The sequence below is a fragment of the Candoia aspera genome, chromosome 5 (assembly GCF_035149785.1).
Source record: "Candoia aspera isolate rCanAsp1 chromosome 5, rCanAsp1.hap2, whole genome shotgun sequence".
NCBI lineage: Eukaryota > Metazoa > Chordata > Lepidosauria > Squamata > Boidae > Candoia > Candoia aspera.
Genome location: NC_086157.1, coordinates 92,330,235 through 92,353,570, shown reverse-complemented (window position 1 = coordinate 92,353,570; position 23,336 = coordinate 92,330,235). Strand labels below are relative to the sequence as shown.

General features: G+C 34.5%; 1 protein-coding gene across 1 annotated transcript in view; it reads left to right on the top strand.

Moving 5' to 3' along the window:
- The window catches only part of PDS5B (PDS5 cohesin associated factor B), a 76,184-nt gene that overhangs the window by 25,913 nt on the left and 26,935 nt on the right, over positions 1-23,336 (top strand). Inside the window, exons 4-14 of the mRNA XM_063305702.1 lie at positions 5,046-5,132; positions 5,340-5,437; positions 6,041-6,167; positions 7,157-7,237; positions 10,164-10,304; positions 11,835-11,950; positions 13,769-13,863; positions 15,943-16,088; positions 16,836-16,987; positions 18,162-18,275; positions 20,817-20,898. Of these exons, the coding sequence (XP_063161772.1) occupies positions 5,046-5,132; positions 5,340-5,437; positions 6,041-6,167; positions 7,157-7,237; positions 10,164-10,304; positions 11,835-11,950; positions 13,769-13,863; positions 15,943-16,088; positions 16,836-16,987; positions 18,162-18,275; positions 20,817-20,898 (1,239 nt within the window). The remainder of the gene's footprint in view (positions 1-5,045; positions 5,133-5,339; positions 5,438-6,040; positions 6,168-7,156; positions 7,238-10,163; positions 10,305-11,834; positions 11,951-13,768; positions 13,864-15,942; positions 16,089-16,835; positions 16,988-18,161; positions 18,276-20,816; positions 20,899-23,336) is intronic.

Below are 23,336 nucleotides of genomic sequence, written 5' to 3'. Positions count from 1 at the left end.
ATCTTAACTTCTATAGCAAGAGTCAATGAACCTCTAATTATGATTTCTACAACAAAAAATAATATTTAGAATTTATTGGACTACATTACATTTGTATAGAAAAGGTCAAAAACAGCATTTTGTTGATGTAATAAGGATAATGCTTCTTTAAAACACATGTTTTTACAATGCCCTATACTTCCTAAGTTTTGAGAGAAAGTAGTGGACTATAGAAATATGATTGTGTGACAAAAGCTAAAATTTTCAGAGGATAATATTCTCCTCAACTACATACCTAGTACATGGAATTTGGCAACTGGACAATGTAAATGGATTTTCCGTGCCCTTACTATGGCTAAAAGACTGATATTGCAACATTGGAAAAATAAATGTATGGCCCCATTCACTCAATGAATTGAAGACCTGATTACACTTGCCACCTATGAGTGTATTGCCTATAGATGTAGACTTTGTATGGACAAGTTTAATGAAATACAGAACTCATTTATACAAAATACAGCAGGTTAAAAAAATATAATTAGGATTATATACAGTAAATGTATTAGAAATTAATATATATGTACTTGAATGTTATTTACATTATACATACATACATATATATATATATATGTAATTGCAACTATTAATTCTTATAATGATATATTTTCCTTTCTTTTTTTCTGTTGTTTTACTTTTTTAAAGCACTGTAGTTTTTCTTTGAAAATGTATGTATTCACATTATAATTATCTTAGTGTTTTTTTCTTTTTCTGTTATTTTAAAAGCAATAAAAAATAAAGACAAAAATAAATTATATAGTTGTATCTGTTTTGCAGAATTTTGAAGACAAGACAGATGGATTTAAGAAGGTCCTTCTTAAAATAATTGATGAGTTCTCAATGGGGAGGGGAGAGCATAGGTACACTGAAAAGATTTTTCTATTCCATTCCCTCTTAATATGAATCTGCTGCTGAGCAGAACTTTAGAATTTAGAATCTGAGGCAGCAGGACCATGCGACATCAAAAGCTAAAACCCCCTCAGACAATGCTACCAAACTGTAATATTTAATATGATAGAAAGGAAGTTATAAACTGTATATGAAATAAATATTTCAATTATCTTTCAAGTAAATTAAACTTAATATTTGTCCTAGCCGTGCCTGTTCTCTCCTTCCTGTCCATTTTTTGAAGGGTTGTTATTGGCATACTACTGAAAGGCCAAATGTTACGCAATTCTGTTTTATACTGTTTTTCATGACTGGTGGTCGTTGTAGAGTGCTGGAGCTCAGTAAGTGGGCTCTGGCCTACTTGATAGTGTTCATTGACAGTGAACACTGGGAAACAGCAGACTGAGGTAATCAGTTTATTCTGATTAGTGGATGCAGGAAGGCAATAGACAGTTTGGTAGCTAGGATTGTTAATATCTTCCATATAAAACTGGATATAGTTTATGAGTGACTTTGGAGGGCCTTCTATATGTCCTGCCATTAAGAAAAGCTTCTTAAAAGCTTAAGAAAAGCTAGTTTCATAGGAATAAATGATAGATTGATAGGGATAAGGGATAATTTACCAACTATATTCCTGAGGAGATGGAGCCCTTCTTTATTCATGTTAAATTAGGCTCTTGGAGTATGTGTGTGTGTGTGTGTGTGTGACATTTGATTTTCAAAAAAGGGAAAAGTGGCCAATTAAAGTTTTAATTCTACAGCAGTGACTTATTGTATAGCACATTTTAAACTGTTTTCCCTTTCCTTATAGAGTTTCACTGAAGAAGTAGGAAACAGGGCTGGAGAGGGAACATTTATCAATAGGGAGATAAAGGGAGAAGGGAGTGTACTAGTAAGTTATTTAGCTGCACTATTAGTTTTATTTTTAAGCCATTGTTCCTTATTGCCTCTTAACCAGGTAGGCAAGAGGGATGGATTGGTCCAACAAACTAGAATTAATGACAATAAAAAGTAGAAACATGACAAACTGCAGTTAGCACAAATTTAAATTTGCGTATTTTTGTATCCTGTTGTTTAAAATCTTCGTGGCTGATCAATATGATGAGTAAACTCAGATATACAAATAATTCATCTGTAATTTAGCAGATGAAACAATGATTTGCCACTACATTAAAACTGAGCCTCTGAGAAGCAACAGACCTGTCTATCTTCTCCTAGTTTATCTTAGTGATTAGTTAGTTGTAATCCAGTTAAGTGTAGATGTTAATGTTATTGGTAAGAGAGAATCTTCTCTGCCTAAAATGTATACCCCACTTAGTTAAGGAAGATGTTTTGGATAATGAATAGGATTAATAAATCTTTTTTATTCTAGTAGATTAGTAAATGGATTGGGGATTGGTGACCAAGTATTACTAATCTAAATTGGTAAATAGATAGTAAACCAAGGCTTAAACTCTTAAAACTGTGCTTGTTCATGCCATTAGTTTTTGGTGTTCCAACCTTATATTGAAATTTAGACAGTGTATTCTTTTAGACAGATCTTATTTTACTATTTTACTTTGTAAATAGCTGTGTATATTGTTTTTCAAGTAAAAAGTTTTAGGTGAATTTATATACTGTATAATGTATTCACTGTTGCCTTATATATGCCAATAAAAATCTTTTCGGTCTTCACAGTCCCTTTGTTTTGATTGTCCATATAGATTGTTTGGCAACTAATTTAATAAATGTGTTTTTAAACAAGTTAATCTGGATCACTTTCAGGCAATTATTGTTTTCCCCCACCATTTAGGGCTCTTACCAAGAGTGTGCAAAGCAACTTCAATATGCTTGATGGAAATACTTTGTTTCCCTTTCAAGCCTTGACTCCATTAGAAAAGATTTCTGCACGTTCACACGCATTGCTGGAGGAGACCTCAGAAGCTTTTCTTTTAGAAATAGGAATAACTTTATTGATTAGTCAAATGACCATATCAGAAAGTTGGGCATCAGCCATTATAAGATATAAAATATAAAATATGATACCTTAAAACAGCTAAAATACAGTAAAATTAACTAAAATATACTATGGTGAGATAAAATACGATAAAACACAGTAGGGTAAAATAGAGATAAAACTGTTAGATAAAAATGTAAGATGTGATAAAACAAGTGATAAAATACAGAAATAGAAATAGAGGGATAGAATTGATTTGCAAAGTAATTTCAAAAGAATGCTTCATATGATGTTCATTGAAGTAGTGTAGAATGTGTAGAATGATACCATGTCTGTAGATCTGATAAGGCTTTCATTTTTCAAGTCCTTCATATATTCATTTATTTTTCCGTTTCCTTCTTAGTCCACAGTTTTTTCTTCCATTTCTTATTCTCTTATACCTGCTTTCTGCTCTTGAATTACAATACTGACTTGTTTGGCATCTTGGATGAACAAGGGTTATGAAATAAAGCCTCCTGGTGGCAGTGTCTGGAAAATGTTGATTTAAGAAATCTTTCTTGTGAATTTTAAAGAAGTGTGATAATGTAATTTATTACCATTTTGTTTTCTGCAGATTCATAAATGCACGTTACTCTCGTTTTTTCACAAACCATTTAAATTATTTTTTGGTATACAATACAATGTCTAAATCGTCTAACTCATGTTAATTGAACAGATCAACAACTTTTGATCCTTTTTTGTTGCCATTGTAAATTAGTATTTTGTATGTATTTGTTCCTACCAAGTTGTAGGAATAAAATTAGTATTAATATTTATATGTATTATTTCCTACAAAAGAAAAACACTGAATTTATTCTTAGGTTAACTTTTTTTATTAGTACCATCAAGTAAAATACCTGATCGTTGCTGCTTTTCCTGATTAAATTTTTACATTTTACAAGTATGTTATATGTATACCTATGCTCTCTCATTTATATACATTATTATATTATCTTATAAACTACTACACATGGTTATAGAACTATTTTTGTTTGCTCATTACATGGTATTTGATGAAGATGGTTTATATCTAAATAAATGTAGAGAGAGGTCACACACTCCTGTATATTCTGAAGATAGTTAATAAGCGTATTCCAGAGGACTGGTTAGATGGTAACCAGTATACTATAATAATAGTACTACTAGTAGCAATAATAATAACTTTTAATTTTCTGAGAAATATGAATTAAAAAATCAAAGGTAAAAGAAATCAGATAAAAGACATGTATCTGTAAATTGCATGATATGCATTCTAATATTTATTAAGAACTAAATATAGCTGTTGGTAACTTGCAGATAATTTAATTGAATTTACAAAATGAAATCAAGTGTATTAACAGGTGAATCTTAAGGATAATTGGCTGTGAATTTTCTTGGTTACTAATTATGTTTTATCAGATCAAGATATGTTAAAACAAATACAAAAGTTTGTATTTCTGTGTTTAATGTTGATTCCTGGAATGTAATTTTGTTTGGAATATGTTCATTCTTTGAAGAATTCCAGGTGCTTTCAAACATAAGGTAATTTAAGTGACCTGAGATTAATTCACTTGGTTCTAACTATGCATTCCCTCTCCCTCCCTGGTAATTGAGGAAAGAAATGAAAGTTGTAGGACTCCAAAGAACTTCTTGTTCCCAATTTCATCCTTAAAGATTTCCAACAACCCCCAAAGTAACATGAAATTGTGTTTCAAGCCAATTTTAGCTAGTTTTTGGGTTGAGTTGCAGTATTCATCCCTCAAATAGTACTTACTGTTGAAATATTGGAACACATTGAGAACCAGTGCTTCCCTGTCCACCTTGGTTATTTACAAAATCCACATAGAATGTTATATTTTTAATGTATACAACATGAGATCATATTAAAAGCATCATGTTTGTATGGTTGTGATTTGGAACAGTTAAGATGGGGAAAAATATGCTACTTTTTAAAACAGTCAGCTGCTACTTTTATCAATATCCTCTGTAACAGACTTGGGAAACTCAAAAGCTTATATTCTACTACCATTGGATTGTAAAAAGGAAAGGTTAGTTAAAACATTTTAAATGCTCACTATGGTACTGAGAATTTTTTGGGGGGTCAGCTGAACGATTATGCAGGAAGTATTTACTTCAGGTGACAACCGTATACTATGTTTTTTCCCAGGATATATTTATGTTCATCACAAGACAATTGAAAGGATTAGAAGATACAAAAAGCCCACAATTCAACAGATATTTTTATTTATTAGAGGTAAATTTAAACAATTTATCATTAGTATTCATCTTAGTTTGATCAGTTGAAGTTTTGCTTTTTAGTCAGTCAAATATTTATTCTGCATAAAATACCAACAGTATTTTAAGTATATCAGAAACCCATCTATGTTTATGGTGCAATAATATTCAGTACTGATTTTACCGATTATTCGTTATAGTTACTGTATCTTTTTCTCCCAAATAGAATATTGCGTGGGTTAAATCTTACAACATATGCTTTGAATTAGAAGATAGCAATGAAATTTTTACTCAACTGTACAGAACATTATTTTCTGTAATCAAGTGAGTATATCTTTAACAGCAATTTTAATATTGATGGGACTGAAAGGATATTTCACTTGTTAGGAGTGGGCTTAAAATGCTTAAGCACAGAGGTGAAAGAAGCTTGTGTGCTGCATGGATGGGTAACATTTTCAATCCCACAAAACGTTTCTCTGCCCTGCAATCTTGACTGAATTAAGTTTTCTAGGTATAAGTTAAGGCCTCTTCTGGCAAGTAATTTAAATATAGCTGCAATGACTGTTACTAGCAGCAAGGTAGCAATAATCTTATTAGGATTACTGATGGACCAGGGTGAAGTGTTAGTCTTGTATTGTGTTGTCAGTAAGCTTGATGTTCATTGTGTTTGGGACAGACTATTGAAAGTCCAGTCAGAATGGAGAAGATGGCACATGCACCTTTTCACTAGGAAGGTGGAGGAGCAGCAATGAAAAGAGGAGAACAACAACTAAGTGGCTGCAGGAAACTCCTTGAGGGCCAGATGAGGATGATGGTTTTCTCACCCTCCAAACAAATACTGTAGTTCATTACCCAAATTCTAATTTAGGAAGTACCATAATAAATTATACTGTGTTGCTGAGCTGTTAATACTTGATCTCATTTTAGCAATGGTCATAACCAGAAGGTTCACATGCATATGGTAGATTTGATGAGTTCTATCATTTGTGAAGGAGATACAGTGTCTCAAGAGCTTTTGGATACAGTTTTAGTTAATCTGGTCCCTGCACACAAGGTAAGAATTAACATTTTTTTAACATAAGAGTATTTTAAATTCTGTTGAAACATAGTATGTTTGGCAAAAGATACTGCTTTTTATTCATGAGTTTATAACACAAGAGTAGATTGATTATTTGAAACAGTGAAATTAGCCAATATTTTATCCTGTTTCTCAGAGAGTCTCTAAAGCATGAAATAGAAGAACTTTATGTTGATCTAGGTTTAATGTGGGGAATCACTAGGCAAATTACATTCATGCTTGTATTCTTTCTCTTCTACCCTCAAATAGTTAGTTGCCTGACTAAAATCTGAAATATATTGTAATTCCCATTGCAGTGAGTGGGAGAGGAGTGAGAAGGCAGGACAGCAGTGTATCTGGACACATTTTAATTAATTTGCATTACAGGTTTTATTTTAAGCCAAGTTAATCGAGAGATGCTTACTGTAATTAAAATTAGAAAATTTCACTTTAGTCTGAATTGTGCATGTACCATGTGTATGTGTGTATACAAATAACATTGTAGAATATCTTCATTATCATAGGTATACATACAGAGTCTAAAATGAATGAATTCAAATATTAGATTGTGAAATGGAAGACAATAAAAATCTGGCCCTTGGCTGTAATAAAGGAGGAGGAGGAGGAGGGAGGGGGCATAAAAATAAAACTGTATGATTGACAGTGGAATCCTGTGCATCTTAATCAGATGTACATCCTACTGAGTCCTCTGGGGTACCCTGAAGGAGTAGGTAACGTGAGATGCAGAGCCTGAATACTACTATCTTTAAAAGTTGGACACAACATTAACTCTAATGTACATATTTATTTTTATGTACTAAAAGTATAGTAATTGGAATGCTTATAGTTGTAATATCTTTAACCAATATTACCCATCCTGTTCTTTAAAATTTTGAAAAAAGCCAATTATGTTGATTCACTTATTTGTATTTAGCAGAAAATTTTAAGAATAAACCTACAATTTTTGTGTCAAATATTCTTTTCAGAATTTAAACAAACAAGCATATGACTTGGCAAAAGCTTTACTGAAGAGAACAGCCCAGGCTATTGAACCATATATAACTAATGTAAGTGAAAATTTGACCATGCAGAAAAAAACTGAATGTCATGCTCCCCAATCAAATGTTCCCAGAACATCTTATTGGACTCGCATCCATCTTCTGCAACCCGTGTCAACTTGCGAGTTGACCAGCAGGGAGGGGGAACATGGTTGGAGTGAGAATCATCTTGTTTGGGCTAGCTGCTTCTTGCACCAAGGTCATCTAGGAAGAACCGTTACAGCCAGATGCTGGCATGAGAAGGAGGAGCACATACCTAAGAGGGCAGTGGGGGGCAATTTGAAGTTACTGTGATTTTAAAATGTAGAAACGCACGGGAAATTTCATTTGCAACTTTGTCTCTATACTGAATGCTACGCTTCATTAAATAGATTTATAAGCAAAAGCTTATGAGTCGTAGTTGAATGCTGGAGTGTTCCAGTCATCACACTGAATAAGATATCATTGGTGTTAATATAGTTTTATATTGCATATTGAATAGTTTAGGACTTTCCTACAATCAAATCATAGCTGACTACATTCCTGTTTAGTACTCGCATCTTTCATAAACCAAAGTTAACAGTTGCTAATTACTTTAGTTGTTGGATGCATTGACTATCTTGTGCTGTGTTTCTTTGTTGACTGTCCTTCTGTAACAGATACCTTTAAGGCTGTGTTTGAAGACGTGAAACTAGATGTTGACTTATTGATAGTGAATGTAAAATTATTATTGAGAGTCAGTTTGGTGTAGTGGTTAAGGTGCTGGCCTAGAAACCAGGAGACCATGAGTTCTAGGCCTTCCTTCAGCATGAAAGCCAGCTGGGTAACTTTGGGTCAGTTGATCTCTCTCAGCCCAGCCAACCTCACAGGGTTGTTGTGGGGAAAATAGAAGGCAGGAGTACTAGGTATGTTCACGAGAGACAGAGAGAGAGAGATGGATGGACAGGTGCACACACACACACAAGTTAAAAAAATCTAGTAATACTAGTAATAATTGAACTTAGTAGGAGAAGTTAGTGATGACTGGCTGGAGTACCACTGTGTGTTCTGTTTGAATCTGTATCCAGTGCAAAGGCTGCAATACTGTACATGCTTATTTGAGAGTAAATTCAACTGAACTAAGGGGACATTTTCAAGTATATATGAATTAAATATTGTCATTCATGCTATATAGTTTTTCCACCAATGCAGTTTAGTTTTCTTCCAGCATCTGCTGGAAGATGTGAACTTAAGAACTGGATGATAAAAGATGTAACTGGCAGCCACCTCTATAGTTGCAGCTGGGCTTTTCCAAGTAGTTCAAGTCACAGAAATTGCCATTTGCTTTTCCATGATCATTTATTTTACATTTTATGCCAATCCATGTCAAATATATACACTGTGTGTGTGTGTATGATTGTGTGTATGTGTGTGTATGGATGATTTTTTGAAAGAGGCATTTTTGGTGATAGTTAGAATTTTCTTCTATTCTTCCTTCATGCAGCTTGGTTTGATTTGGAATAGGTCCAGGAAAACCAAAGTATTTCAAAATAATTCATAGAATAGATCTGTGTTATGTTAAGCAAAGTACTGTCTAGTAGCTAGTTTTTTTATTATGAATTTTATTAAGTTTAAAGAGAAAGATAAAAGCTACGAAAAATCAAAACTACAAAAAGAATAAAAACTAAAAAGGTGTGAAAACACAGAAGAAAATCTTATTCCTAGAAGAAACATTTCTATCACTGTTGAATTCCTCAATTTCATCCAGTACATCCCCAACCAGGAGAGCCAGTTTGGTCTAGTGATTAAGGCAACAGGCTAGAAACCAGGAGACTGAGAGTTCTAGTCCCACCTTAGACATGAAAGCCGGCTGGGTGTCCCTTTAAAAAAGTAATTCCAAAAATAACAATGAGCACCAAGAGAGCCCTCTTCTCCTTGCTGTAGAAAGCCTCTCTTAGGGTACGCATACTTAAAAATACATATAAATTGGGTGATTTAGAAATGGGGTGGCTGGTCTTAGTTTCCCTTTAAGGCTACAGCGGGGCTTGGAAAATGGTGACGTCCCAGCCTCCCAGGTAGGTCTTACCCGTCCAACCTAAAATGCTGTTTGCGATTTTCTGGCTACAAGCAGCCATCTGGAGGACAGATGGGGTGATTCCTCCGGAGAACACTCCTGGGCTTCAGGAAAACCTGCCTGAGCCCGAAAAGAATTGCCGTGTCATCAGTTTCACCTGCGGAGTCTACAGGCACAGCTGCTCAGTCTGCCACGTCCCCACTGGAAGTCTCCTCTAGTAGCCAGTTTTCACCTTATCAGGCATTACCATTTATAAAGGCTTATATGTCTTTTGAACTAAGTAGTTATTTTAATAACATCACTAATAATTTTTTTAAGGATTGATTTTTCAAAATGTATTATGTATACAAATCTTCAAAAGGAATAATTGACATTTATATTCTTGTTCTATTAGTGATACGAAATGTATTACATTTTATTTTGAATTGTAGCTCAACTTTGAATATTCATTACCAGCTCCCATTAGGGAACTTTATACATATACACATACAAACAGTTAATTCTAGATATTTAAATGTCAGCTTCTTTGATGTAAATTGTGAGTTTTAAGTACATACTTAGAATCCAATTGACACTAGCTTTCTATGTATGTATATTTATTGCCGTTAATATATTAATTTTCCTCTAGTTAATTTAATTGCACAACCAAAGTAGATGGTTTGGAAGAATATTGAATTACTGAACCTTCCTGTATTTTAACAGTGTTTTATTGAGAGTTAAACAATATTTGAAAAGTTAGTTTCCAGTTTTATGAATGGAGAATTATGGAATTTAATGTAATAGTGAAAATAACAACTTTTTATAGGGAATCTTGGTATTTTTAGGAAATTAGAATTGTTCTGAAATAAATGAAGAAATTATGGTTTCTATCCTGCTGTTGATATTCTGTTTTTTTTTTTACAGTTCTTTAATCAAGTGCTTATGCTAGGAAAAACATCCATCAGTGATCTCTCAGAGCATGTTTTTGATTTAATTTTGGAGCTATATAATATTGATAGCCATCTTTTGCTCTCAGTTTTGCCACAGCTTGAGTTCAAACTTAAGGTAAATGTTACATGTATCACTATCATTGACTGAAGATTTAAATCTGTGTAGTGGGCATAGATGATGCACCGTTTTTCAACAAGAACTTTAATTCTGCTAAAGGAAATGCTACTGTTTCAACTTTTTTTCCTGATGAACATCCCTCACTATATTCTCCTAATTTCAAACATTTGTTTACAGATATAAACAAATGTTTGAAATTAGGAGAATATAGTGAGGGATGTTGGCAGTCTTCTCTTTTCAACTATCAGTGAATAACAGTGTAGACTTTTGTTTAATTCTCTACTTTCCAGTGTGAGTCGCTGATCCTTCTACTGAAGTAGAACTACCAGAAAATAGATACAGAAAACAAATTCTTATTTGCAATCCAGATCTGATAGTCCTAACTTAGTGGCCAGGAGAGCCTTTGCGCAGCTACGTGCTATGGACCAGTTACGCCCCTTCCTGGATCGGGAGGCCCTTCGAACAGTCACTCATTCCCCTGTTATCTCTCATGTAGACTATTGCAATGCGCTCTACATAGGGCTACCCTTGAAAAGTATCCGGAGGCTTCAGCTGGTCCAGAATGCAGCTGCATGGGCTGTTTTTGGTGCCCCTAGAAGGGCACATGTAACACTGCTGCTGCATGTGCTGCATTGGCTACCAGTTTGCTTCCGGGTCCAATTCAAGGTGTTGGTTATCACCTTTAAAGCCCTACATGGCATGAGGCCAGGTTACCTGAGGGACCACCTCTTCCCCATTACATCAGCCTGTCCCACCCGATAGTGCAGAGAAGGCATGCTGCGTACCCCGTCTGTAAGATAACTCTGTTTGGTGGGTTCCAGGAAGTGGCCTTATCTGCAGTAGCTCCTGCCCTGTGGAACATGCTGCCCCCAGAGGTGAGACTGGCCCCATCACTCATGGCCTTCCGGAGGAGTCTGAAAACCTGGTTCTGCCGCTTCGCTTGGGGTGGAGAGGGGAATAGATCTACATGGGGATGGCGGCTATAGACCACTCCTCCCACACTTGGACTGGTTTAGATTCTCCTGCCACTTGGACTTTTTTTACTTTTCTACTCTTATTTGTATCTATCTATTAGAGTAATTTTATATTTGTATATTTTATTTATTGTATGGTTGTTGTTTTAATTAATTATTGTAAACCGCCCAGAGTCCCCCAATGGAAGGAGATGGGCAGGGACAAATTAAATAAATGAATGAATTAATGAATGAATCAACAAAATGGTTCATGTTCCATCACAAAGTTGGTTAGGAGTAGGAAAACTGTTGTGAATTTGCATTTGTGTGTAAGTTGTTCACATGTAATTTGTACCCTGCGTGAGTGAGTTATACTATGAGCACCTAATGGTACATCTGATTTGTTAATCTGTTTTATTTTACAGGACAGTTTCTATTATACTCTGTATACATATCTCTGATTTTAGTTCATTTCTTTTTTGCTATTTTCTTCCTTTTACTATGTGAAGAAACAGTTTTCCAAAGCGTGTTTGTGTAGGTTTATACTCTTTTTTTAAAACAAATTATTTTCTAGAGCAATGACAATGAGGAACGACTGCAGGTTGTAAAACTACTTGCAAAAATGTTTGGAGCAAAAGATTCAGAGTTGGCAGCTCAGAACAAACCCCTTTGGCAATGCTACTTGGGGAGGTATGCACTGTTGTACTTTGTTTCCCACTAAATTACAATTTACTATTTAGTTTTCATGTAATTATTCAACGTTTAATATATTTTTTAATATCAGTATGAGCCATAAATATGCATTAATATCTGTTATACTGCTTATCTAAAACTTTAATAGGAAAAGTTTAAGCTGCATAGACCTAACAGTTATGATCCACCTTAATTATACTAGTTTTTAGATTGTAACATTTGGGCTTGTACATGTTATTAAACCATCATGCAGTTTGCTTGGTTTTGGTTAATATAATAATGAAGTCAGTGAATAAATCATGGTTTCTTTTAGCACATTGTGAAATCATTTGTTTTCTCCTTGCATCCGTGGCTTGGCAGGATTTGTGGTTTCCTGATCTTTTTTATGCTTTGCCTGAGGCACTAAGGATTTCTTACAAGGCACAGTGTCAGAAAAAGGCAAAGAAAATAAGAAATGGACAAAACAAACAATGATTATTTAGCTCATTTGCAGACTGACTCTGTGTTGTTGCTGCCTGTTCAAGCAACTGTGTTTGGTACAAGGTGCAGCTCAGAAAAATGTATGACCACATCAACTGTGTTTCATTTTACTGAATAATTTGGAATAATGTGGCTCTTTATCAACAGAATTAAATATTAAAACATTGTATAATTCAGTTTATATATTGCATTTTATTAAAATTAATATGCCTTCTAAAGTAACATTAGAAACTGACTGGTAGAATTGGAAATAGGTTACAAATACATTTCCAGTAAAAAATACTAATACACATGTCTTTTCCATTATGTTTTTCTTTTGGTTAAAATTGAAGGGATGGTGATTCATAGTTCACAATTTTTAAACAAACCCAGGCTTAAAAAGCACATATTATCTATTTATTTGTTTGTTTATTTATTTAATTTGTACACTTCCCAACTCCAAGCAACTCTAGGTGTAAAAGCACACAAAGTAAAAGCACAGAAAATAACAGTACCACAATAAGGGAAGAACAAAATATGGCAGAAACTGAGCAACAACAAAAAACACACCCAACTATCCTGAACGGGCTTCAACCACCCTAGCCAAGGGCCTGGGTGAACTATCAGGCCCTCTAAAACACTGGTAGGCTAAGAACCACCCAGATCTTGGGGGGAACTTCAGTTCAGAGTGTTGAAGGCTGATCTACATAATGTGAGCTAGATACAATACTACACACAAGTATTTCCCACATACTAAAATAATAGAATTGCATTTACCCAGAAACTTTTGACACTTGTTTATCATAGTAATTTTATCTAACATATTATATTTTGATATGACAAATGACATCTGCCTCTCAGTTTTACGCTGCCCAGAGTCGCCTTTTGTGAGATGGGTGGCCATATAAATGTGAACAATAAATAAATGTTTATACAGTATGTATGTATGAAATTTGCTAGTTGCAGTTCTATGAAACTTCTAGCAAACATCAAGAGTAGCTTTGGCTATCAGAAAAATTATACAAGGTCAGTACAACATGAACTACACAAAGAAAAAACCTTGATTCTCATTATGACATTATTAATAATTGGCTGGATATAGATTTAGTATGTCTTCCTTGGATGAGAAAAAAATCCAATTTAGCAAAAGCACTATCACGGTGTATTATGCATTCTCTTGCATGGAACTCAAGAGTTAAGTTCCTTCTGAGTCCTTTTCTGCAAAGTTTAGCTAATCTCCTGCTCAAATATTCCCTATATATGTATCCTTAGGTCCAACCTCAGTCACAATATTTTGGTGAAAATTGAAATAAGAGATAACATGGTTGTTAAAGTTTTTTTATTCCTTTAAAACAGGTTTAATGACATCCATGTACCTATCCGTCTTGAATGTGTGAAATTTGCCAGTCACTGCCTTATGAACCATCCAGATCTAGCGAAAGATCTAACAGGTATCAATAGTCTGTTAGAGTAAAAGGAATACTGTGGTAAAATATCAAAATATTTTAATATGGTGGAGTCTTCACAAAGAGTGTGCTTCATTATTGATTACTCATTATTGATCTTTCACCTACAAGGCTCTGTCCCTAAGGCGATCATATGTTCAGGTTTGACACAGGGTTTGAATATGAGTGTGTAAATACAGTAGCTAGCTAGCTAGCTTGCTTGCTTGCTTGCTTGCTGTTCAGATATACAGATACAGAATTTTATTACATAGATCTTATGTAGACTACATGCCAGTAAGTAACTATGATATAGTTAGATATATTAGTCAAAAATACATATAATAATTTCCTTAAAGATAGGCATTGTTGTCTTCTAGCTACCAGACGATCCTTTGTTAATTTTTTTTGTAATGAGACTAAAAATGTCGGTTTAGCATATTTTAGCCCTTTAATTGCAAAATTTAGTACTCAAGTGATATGTATTCGGAAGTACAAAGTCGTTATTTCATAAATATACTGTGCAATTTGCAAACAATAAAATTTTGTGGTAAATTTCTTCATTAAAAAATAAACCAGGTCATTCTCTGTCTTCATTTCAGTTTATTGATCTAGTCAATATACTTTACAATGCAAGTGTATACAGATAGTCCTTGGTTACAATGGTAATTGGGACAGGCAACTCCGTCACTAAGCGATGTGGTCATAAAGTGTGATGTCATCATGTGACCATGCTGACTTATGATGGCAGTGCCAGTTGCAGTCATTAAGGAAATCCCATGCAGTGGTTAAGCGCAACATCATATGACTACCATTTGCAACCTCCTGCCAGCTTCCCCATTGACTTCACTTGTCAGAAACTGGCAATGAAGGTCACAAATAGTTATCTTAATGACTGTGGGATACAGTTACTGTTGTAATTGTGAGCTGGTTGCCAAGCACTTGAATTGTGATCACGTGACTGCGGGGATGCTGCAACAGCCACAGCTTCGAGGACGGGCCATAAGTATCCTTGTTCAGCACTGTTGTAACTTCAAATGGTTGCTGAATGAATGGTGGTTCTACCTGTAGAAGAGTTAAAATGCTGGATTAAATTTAAATACAATCAGTGACAAAAACAAACTGTTTAATTGGATGCAGTTTTAGTTCATGTTTTGATTCTCTTGACAACTGCAAATAAATATTGCTGTGACAAACTATTTTGTGCAAGAAAGAAAAATAATGTAATATTCAAATAATATTTCAGGATACAGAGTAAACAGTGGATTGATTAACTGTTTCTGCATATCTCAGTAAATGTTTAACAAAAAAATGTATGGATTACTATATTCCTTTGAACCACAGGAACGTAATCTGTTAGCATAAACTATCTTTCTAAGTGTCACAAATAAATAAGCTGCTGATATTACATTGAGACATGTAAGCATGAATATCCTCCTGTACTTTAAAATCTTAGGCTTGGCAAATACAGATACAGATGTTTCAAACTGCTGGTCTGGGAGAATTAAACAAATATTAATAATAAGCAGAGTTTCCCTGTTTGAAAAATGTAATAACAGAACAGGAGTGTATGTGTTCCTGTGTGTGTGTGTGTGTGTGTGTGTGATCCTTGTATTAAACACAGAGATGATGATAATACCATGATAATGTTTTTTTCTCTCTTGTAAGAACAATTACCACATGCTTCAAGCTGTAAATTGTGGAGCTATAAATCTAAATGTTTATTAGGAGAGAGGGGAGAGGAAGGTTTAATATTGTGCTTTGCTTTATTAGTTTTCTTAGTACTGGAAATCACCATGCAACACACAAGTCCTTTAAAAGGTCCTTGTTCTTATAACTGTTAGAGAGAGAATGAAAATTCCTTCCAAACAGCTTAAATTATTTTTCACATTAATGATGTTGCTGTTCATAATCATCCAGTAACCAAGCGTGATTTTACTTAGAGGAAAAAGGAAATGGCTATGGTGATATATTATATATGACTCCCTGTTCTTTAGGACTAATATACAAGCAGTAATCTTCATAAGTATATATTGCAGGTATTCAACAGTGATATAACATTTTAATTAATGTATATTTTATATACAGAATATCTTAAAGTGAGATCTCATGACCCTGAAGAAGCTATTAGGCATGATGTTATTGTATCAATAGTTACTGCTGCTAAGAAAGATCTCCTACTTGTGAATGATCATCTGCTTAATTTTGTGAGAGAGCGAACACTTGACAAACGGGTAAGTTTGTTGGTTAATTACTCAGACTGCTAGTCCAAGGATAGTCAGTTTAATTCAGTTTATTTAAAAAATCCTTTATTATTAAGATCTCTCAAAAAGAATTGTCCAGTAGTGTATTCATACACTTTTGTCTGGACATCTTTTGTACTAAAATAACAGGAAATTACAGACTAATAAAACCTAGTAAAGTATTTCTTACAGTTACAGACTTTTGACCGGTACAGGGATATTTTGCAGTTCAATACAGAAAGGCCTTCTGTTGATGAATTTTACATGTATTAAGAAAAGTTTACAATTATATTCTTTATCATATATAGTATTTCACAGTAGCAAGGTATTATTTTATATGTATAGATCTTACTTTAATTGACACTGAATTTGTATTAACTGTGTATCACTTTTTATGTTACAGTTTGTACATTCTCTTAGAGCATCATTAGTAAAAGATCATCAACTTTTGTTTTTACTCTTAGCATACTGTTGCATTCCCTGATTCAGTTTTTCTGAAATCCTGCCATGGTAAATTTGAAAGTACACTTGTTTACTAGAGGTATGCAAAAAAGTCAATGGTGAAAATAGATGCTCTGAGCTTGAAATGAACAGTTCTGAGTGAATGAACTTTGAAACTGGCCATTTTGCATGCTTCTTTTTATCTGTTTAGTAAAAATATAGCTGTATGTTTTGAATGTTAATAGTAACCTATTTAAAAATTTATTTTTGGGGTCTCAATATGTATTATTATTTTAGTGGAGGGTGAGAAAAGAAGCTATGATGGGACTTGCGCAGATATACAAGAAATATTCTTTACAGTCAGAAGCTGGAAAAGAAGCTTCCAAACAAATTGCTTGGATAAAAGACAAATTGTTGCATATATATTATCAAAACAGTATTGATGATCGGTAAGTTATCTTCAGTCTTTTTAAATTAAAAAGACCCTTCCTTCTTCCCCAGAGTTTACTTTGGAATAATAATGGCAAAAAAGGAAAAGTTGGGACATAATGCAGGAAAAAAAAAAGTAGTGAAATTTTCAGGAGGTCATTTAATTCATATGAATTTTATTTAGTTTTGAACAACAGTTCTGAGAAATGCATGATTACCTATTTTAGAATCCTAGAAACTAGACATTACTGAAGTAAGTCTCTGGATTCTTGACATTCATATGACAAGATATTATAATGCTATTCTAAATGTATATACAATTTTTTAAAAATCAATAATAAATAGACTTGAACTAGGCCATGGGATTCTTAAAGTTTTCAGCTACATGAACTAGGCTGCCCAACCCCTGAGTTTGTGTGCTGTAACTCTTTTTCCATATCAGAGAGTTTTCATTTATGCCAGCTGTCTATTTTTCCACTTACGTTTGAAGGAACTCTTATTTACCATGTTGTTGAAACAAGCCAGAATTTGAAATTCAGTGAAATCATTATGTGACAATGGCTATAACTATAGTTTTAAAAAACAATTCAGTCCTAAAGCCTTTGAGAACTATGGCTTACTTAGAAAAGTAAGTTTTTAATTTAATTATTTGTTGAGTGAAAGCAGAGTTAAAATGAGGGCCCATGAGTCATTAGGACTGGAATCCTAATGCAGGACCATAATAACCATTGGTCACTGGTATCCTTTACTTTTATCTAACCCCTTTTTCATGCTATTCAAATTGATAATTGCTGTAACTAGCACATTCTACAGGTTAATGCAGTTTCCCTTATGAATGAACTAGGGTACTGTACTCTACTGGGTTACTGTAGATATGATTTGTTGTTTATTTGTTCAGTCGCTTCTGACTCTTCGTGACTTCATGGATCAACCCACACGATACGTGTTTGTAATAAAACTTAGGGAAATTAAAACTCATTCACATTTGTTTTCTGTGTGCAAAATAATTTAGTGGGATATAATTGCTTCAATTTTGTAACTTTCATTAATCATTTTATTTATAGCAAAATGAATATGACTTAATTAAGTCTGCATGGGATAAACTGATTTTATGCAGTTGATCATGACCTAAGTTTTGAGTTCAATATTGATTTTGATATTTTCTGAAACTTGTTATTGGTAATCTCTTTTTAGATTGCTGGTGGAGCGCATCTTTGCTCAGTATATGGTTCCACACAATTTGGAAACAAATGAAAGAATGAAATGCTTATACTACCTTTACGCAACACTTGATTCTAATGCTATTAAGTATGTATCCCATAACAAATATGAAGCTATGGAACTTTTTCATTACTAATGATAATTTTGATTAAGAGGAATATAGATTTATGTCAGGTAATTTTATAAAGGCCTTTATCTTGTCTTTCAATTGTTCCTTATTATAAAACAAGTATTTTCTATTTGGTATTAAATTTCAGTTCCCATTAGTGAATAAAATGATTTGATAAAAGTATGGTGTATCTTCATCATGCACTTGTCTCTCCAGTTTTAAAAAATCTCTTTCCATCTCTTTCATTTTCTATTCAACCTTGCTTGTTATATACAGATTTGGAGAGAGGGAGATGGTAGAGAGCTGTGGTAGATGGAAAATCTATTTTTCCCAATGGGATATGTCATACCACTGAACATATATAGTTGCTTATCACCCACTTCTTCATTTCAGTTTAGTTCTGTTATATGGTTAAAATAGAAACTATTCATTATTCTTTAATTGGTAACTTGCATCTTGGGTATGCTTTACTTAGTGGACTGTAATTCTAAAGATGAAGGTATCTGCTATATGAGATAGGTTGATATCTCCACATGAGTGCCTTGGGAGTATGTCCTACTGTTTCTGAAGTAGCAAAAAACACATTGTTTTACCAGCACTGTTCCAAAACATTCAACTGGTTCTAGGCATCACATTTGTCTATAAGTAAAACAACCTAAAGTGATGAATTATTTTTGTTAATTAAATACGTAAGCCTGAAAAGATGACAATATTTATTATTTGAAGGTAGAATACTCTGATCTGTTACACTCCTCATATATGGCCTGTATCATTGGCCACACTATTATGGGAGCAGCAATTCAGCATATGTTGAGACTACCAAAGAAAATTTTTAAAGAGGGTTGGTAGTAAATGAAATTAGAGATGAGTCATTGTATTTTTATCTAATATCTGTAGCACAAGTAGTCCTCTAGTTATGACAGTAATTTGGACCAGAATTTCCATTGCTAAGTGATGCAGTTGTAAAGTGTGATGTCATATGACTGCATTGCTTAGCGACAGCAATCCTGACGGTCCCTGTTGCTGTCGTTAACTGAATCCCATCAGTCGTTAGGCAAGGACCCACCCTGATCCAAGCCATTCCTGGCTTGGTCCCTTCCAGCCCTGAGTCTTGGTAAGGTAAAGCACTACCACCTCTGGCTCCTCTTCAACTCCTCCACCCGCCTACACCCCCCATCTCTGCCCTTTTGGCCACCCTGCACAGTGGCACTTCTTGGTGGCGGCAGCACTGGGGCTGAAATAGAGGCTTGGGACCCTTTAGCTGGCTGCCCCCACCCTGGGCCTCTTCTTCACTCCCACTGCTGCTGCCGCTAAGAAATACCTGAATTTTGACCTCAGGGGTGCTGCCACATCTGTAACTTTGGGGACTGGGCTTAAGTACCATTTGTTCAGCACTGCTGTAACTTTGAACGGTCGCTGAACAAATGGTTAAGTGAGGACTACTTGTACTTCTTACAAAGAGCCATGTCTAATGCAATTGATACATTTCTTAAAACTTTTGCTAACCAGGAGGCAAACATGAAATATATCTCCTAACTCTTCTCTATTCATAATGAATCACTCTTTCTTTTGTTTGAGATTTCTGAATTGTGCTTCAGAAATGCATGTGCATGTATGATAATCAGGATTGCTTCAAGTTTCTTACTTGTTATTGAAGCCTGCTAGATTGAGTCCTGCCCTCTGGATAATACAGAATACACCTCATGCCCTTCTGTGGGATAATGTTTCAAGATTTGAAGAACGTTATCACACCCTTCACAATATTATCAGCCGTATTTAACTACTACTTGAACGGCTTGTTTCCATACCCATAATTACCTATTTTGTTCTCTTTTGAAAAACTATCCAGTTTATCTTTATTTTTTAAAAAATGCAGTGCTAGAATTAAAAACCCTTTGAGGTCTGACTAGTGCTGAATTTCTCATGATTTAGGAACAACACAGTCTGTTATGACCTTAGTGTATGTATAACACTTCATACTATGTTATGATCAAGCATTATTAGGAGTAGAGTTTTTTGCCAATTCCTAATGTACAGTATTTATCTATTATTGAGAATTAATAAAAAAGTATTCAGCGTTTTGTTTTGTATTTGATTTGAGTTATAATGTTTAATTCTTAGAATTATTTTAAGTATTAATAATTACTATTTTAGTTATTAGAATATTTATTACAATAATGTTTAATATTATTTTTAACATTTTTCATAACAGTATATTTTATTAGGATAATATTTTAATTATTATGATAATATTTAAAAGTTTGGAAGTTTTTGATTGGTAACTATAGTGGGCCTATACATTTGTTTCAGTAACAGTATAATTTTGTTCTGTTTTGATGGTGAATTTGCTAATCTATCTACAAAGTTTTGTATCAGATTTGCGACAGGAGAGCTTTGGTTCCATAACTGTTTAAGTTGCTTCTTAGGAGTTTTTCACAATTACAGAATTTATACAGTCTAGTGAGTTGCAAAAATGATCATTATATCAATTATAATTTACTTTGTTTTTTTATGATTAGGGCACTGAATGAAATGTGGAAATGTCAAAATCTACTGCGGCATCAAGTAAAAGATTTGGTTGACTTAATCAAGCAGCCAAAGGTAAGTTTATTTCCTTAGGAAATCGTACATGTAGCAAATATTTTGAAGACTTTGGCTTGAATTTTGTTGCACTGATGGAAGGAACTCCTGAGCTTTTTTTTTTTTAATGACAATATTAAAGTGAAACTTCGCTATATGCCAATGTTTTCTATCCTAAATACTAGAAATATTTTAGTATACATAATTTTGTGGGAAACTGTTTTAAGCATATTTTATTTTATTTTTTATTTCTTAGTTTAATATCATGCTTTTCCATCCCCAAGGCAGTCTGTACAGATGAATAAATGAACAGGTAAAAAGCCCAGACAGCAACTTGCCACCAAACATCTCATTGATGTCCCTGCCCTGAAAATTACATAGAAAGCTGTAAAGCAACACATCTGCCTCCTATGTCATTATCTATCTTCAGCAATGCCTTTCATCTCAATATAAAATCCACTGCAGTAGCAAGAGTATCCTAAGAGGATGGTTTACTTTCTTGTAAAGGATGTTCTGTCTATGGAAGCCATTTTGTGAACAAACAAGGCTCCCATCAGAGCCATTTTGTAAGCATGCCCAACTTGTGCTATCAAAAATTTTAAAGTATCCCAGCCCAAAACATTTCTTTGCCAATTTTCGTGCAGGTAGTCCTCAATTAATGACCACAATTGGGACAGGAATCTTGGTTGTTGAGCAAAGCTGCCGTTAAGCAAGATGGCACGTGACTGCTTTGCTCATCAACTGCAATATCAGCACTCCCAATTGCAGTTGTTAAGCGATCTCACAGATAATTAAGTGGACAGAGTCCTGGGTAAGGAGTGTGGGGTACCTAAGGGGGTGGGGGAGACCCTGGGATGCCTGGTGCAGGCCGCACGCAAGCATCTCTCCACTCAGGAGCTGAGAATCCTGCTTGGACCTCGGCTCCCTCTCGTCTCCAGGGGTTGTTTCAAGAGCTCCCTGCCAAAGGATTCCACTCACCCCCCACCCAAGGCACCATGTGCTCCTTATCTTATGCGTTGCCTCTCCACTCAGGGGCAAAGAGTCCATTCGCCTTGAAAAACTGGTAGAAGGAATGTCAATAACCTGAGATGTGAAGATGACACTTGGATGCAAAAATGAAGAAGACCTAAAAACATTTGAAAAGTAAATCCAGAGAAAGGCAGGACTTTCTTTACACATCAAAACCACTTACATTATATCAATTGGGAAACTAGAAGAATTTAAGAGAAACAATAGAAGAGACAATAGAAGTAGTTGATAGTTATAGTTTTCTAGGTCCAGAAGATGGTTGGTGTCTAAAAGAGATTCAGAGAAGAATAAAAATGAGCAGAACAGCATTGAGGAGCCTCAAAAAATTCATGAAAGACTGAGACATTTCAATCAAGACAAAAGTTAGAATAGTCAACTTAATAGTATTCCCCGTTACGATGTATGGATGCTTGGAAAGGGGAAGAAAAAGAAGATAGGTTCTTTTGAGCTGTGGTGCAAGCTGTGGTGAGGGAGATGTCTCCTCACATTCTCATGGACAGCCAGAAGAACCAGCTGCACCAAAAAAATCAAGCCAGAATAATCACTGGAAGTGAAAACATGAAACAAAAGCTATCATACTGTGGACACATGATCAGAATCGATGCATCTATGGAAAAGATGGTAATGCTGGGCAAGGTGGACAGAAGAAGAGGCTAATGGCACATGAAGTGGAAAGATGGGGTATGAGAATTAAGCCCTTTTTATGCCAAATTCTGCAAGGCAACTTCCCAACTACTCTTTACAGAATAATCTCCATATAGTTTTTTTATTCACTCTTACTACCCTGTCCTTTGTTTAAGGAAACAACAGCATTCTTCAGATCATCAGGCAAAGATGCAGTCTTTACACATATCTTAAATCACACAGCCATTCCATTTTCAACCCACATTCTTAACATTTCTCTAGTTACACCATCTATACCTGTAGCCTTACCATTTTCCAAAATATTCACAACATTTATGAAGGTGAAGGAGAGTCATCCACCCTAATTCTATTTTCTTTTAATTTAAACTTATTATTTCAGCCTATTTTCTGGAACAACTCTGACCTATCATCTGCATGGCAGTCCTTCATGTACTTGAAATCAACTATCATGCCTTCCCCCCACAGTCTTGTATTCCCAGGATAAACATACCTCCAACTGTTCTTCGTAAGTCTTTTATTGCCAAGCCCCTTTCATCTTGGTTTCTGTTTTGCAGCTTGTGAGTGTTCCAGTAAAAACTGGCCAATGCAGAATAGAGAAGAATGATAACCTCTTTTGATCCTGATGCTATATTTCTGTTTATGCAGCCTAGAATTGCATCCAAGTTTCTGGGAAGCATCACATTGTTGGCTTGTGATTCATCAAAACACACCATTCACTCACATATAATGCTATACCTTCTCTTTCATTTGCCCTGCTTCTTAAGTTATACTGTACTGTTAAATCC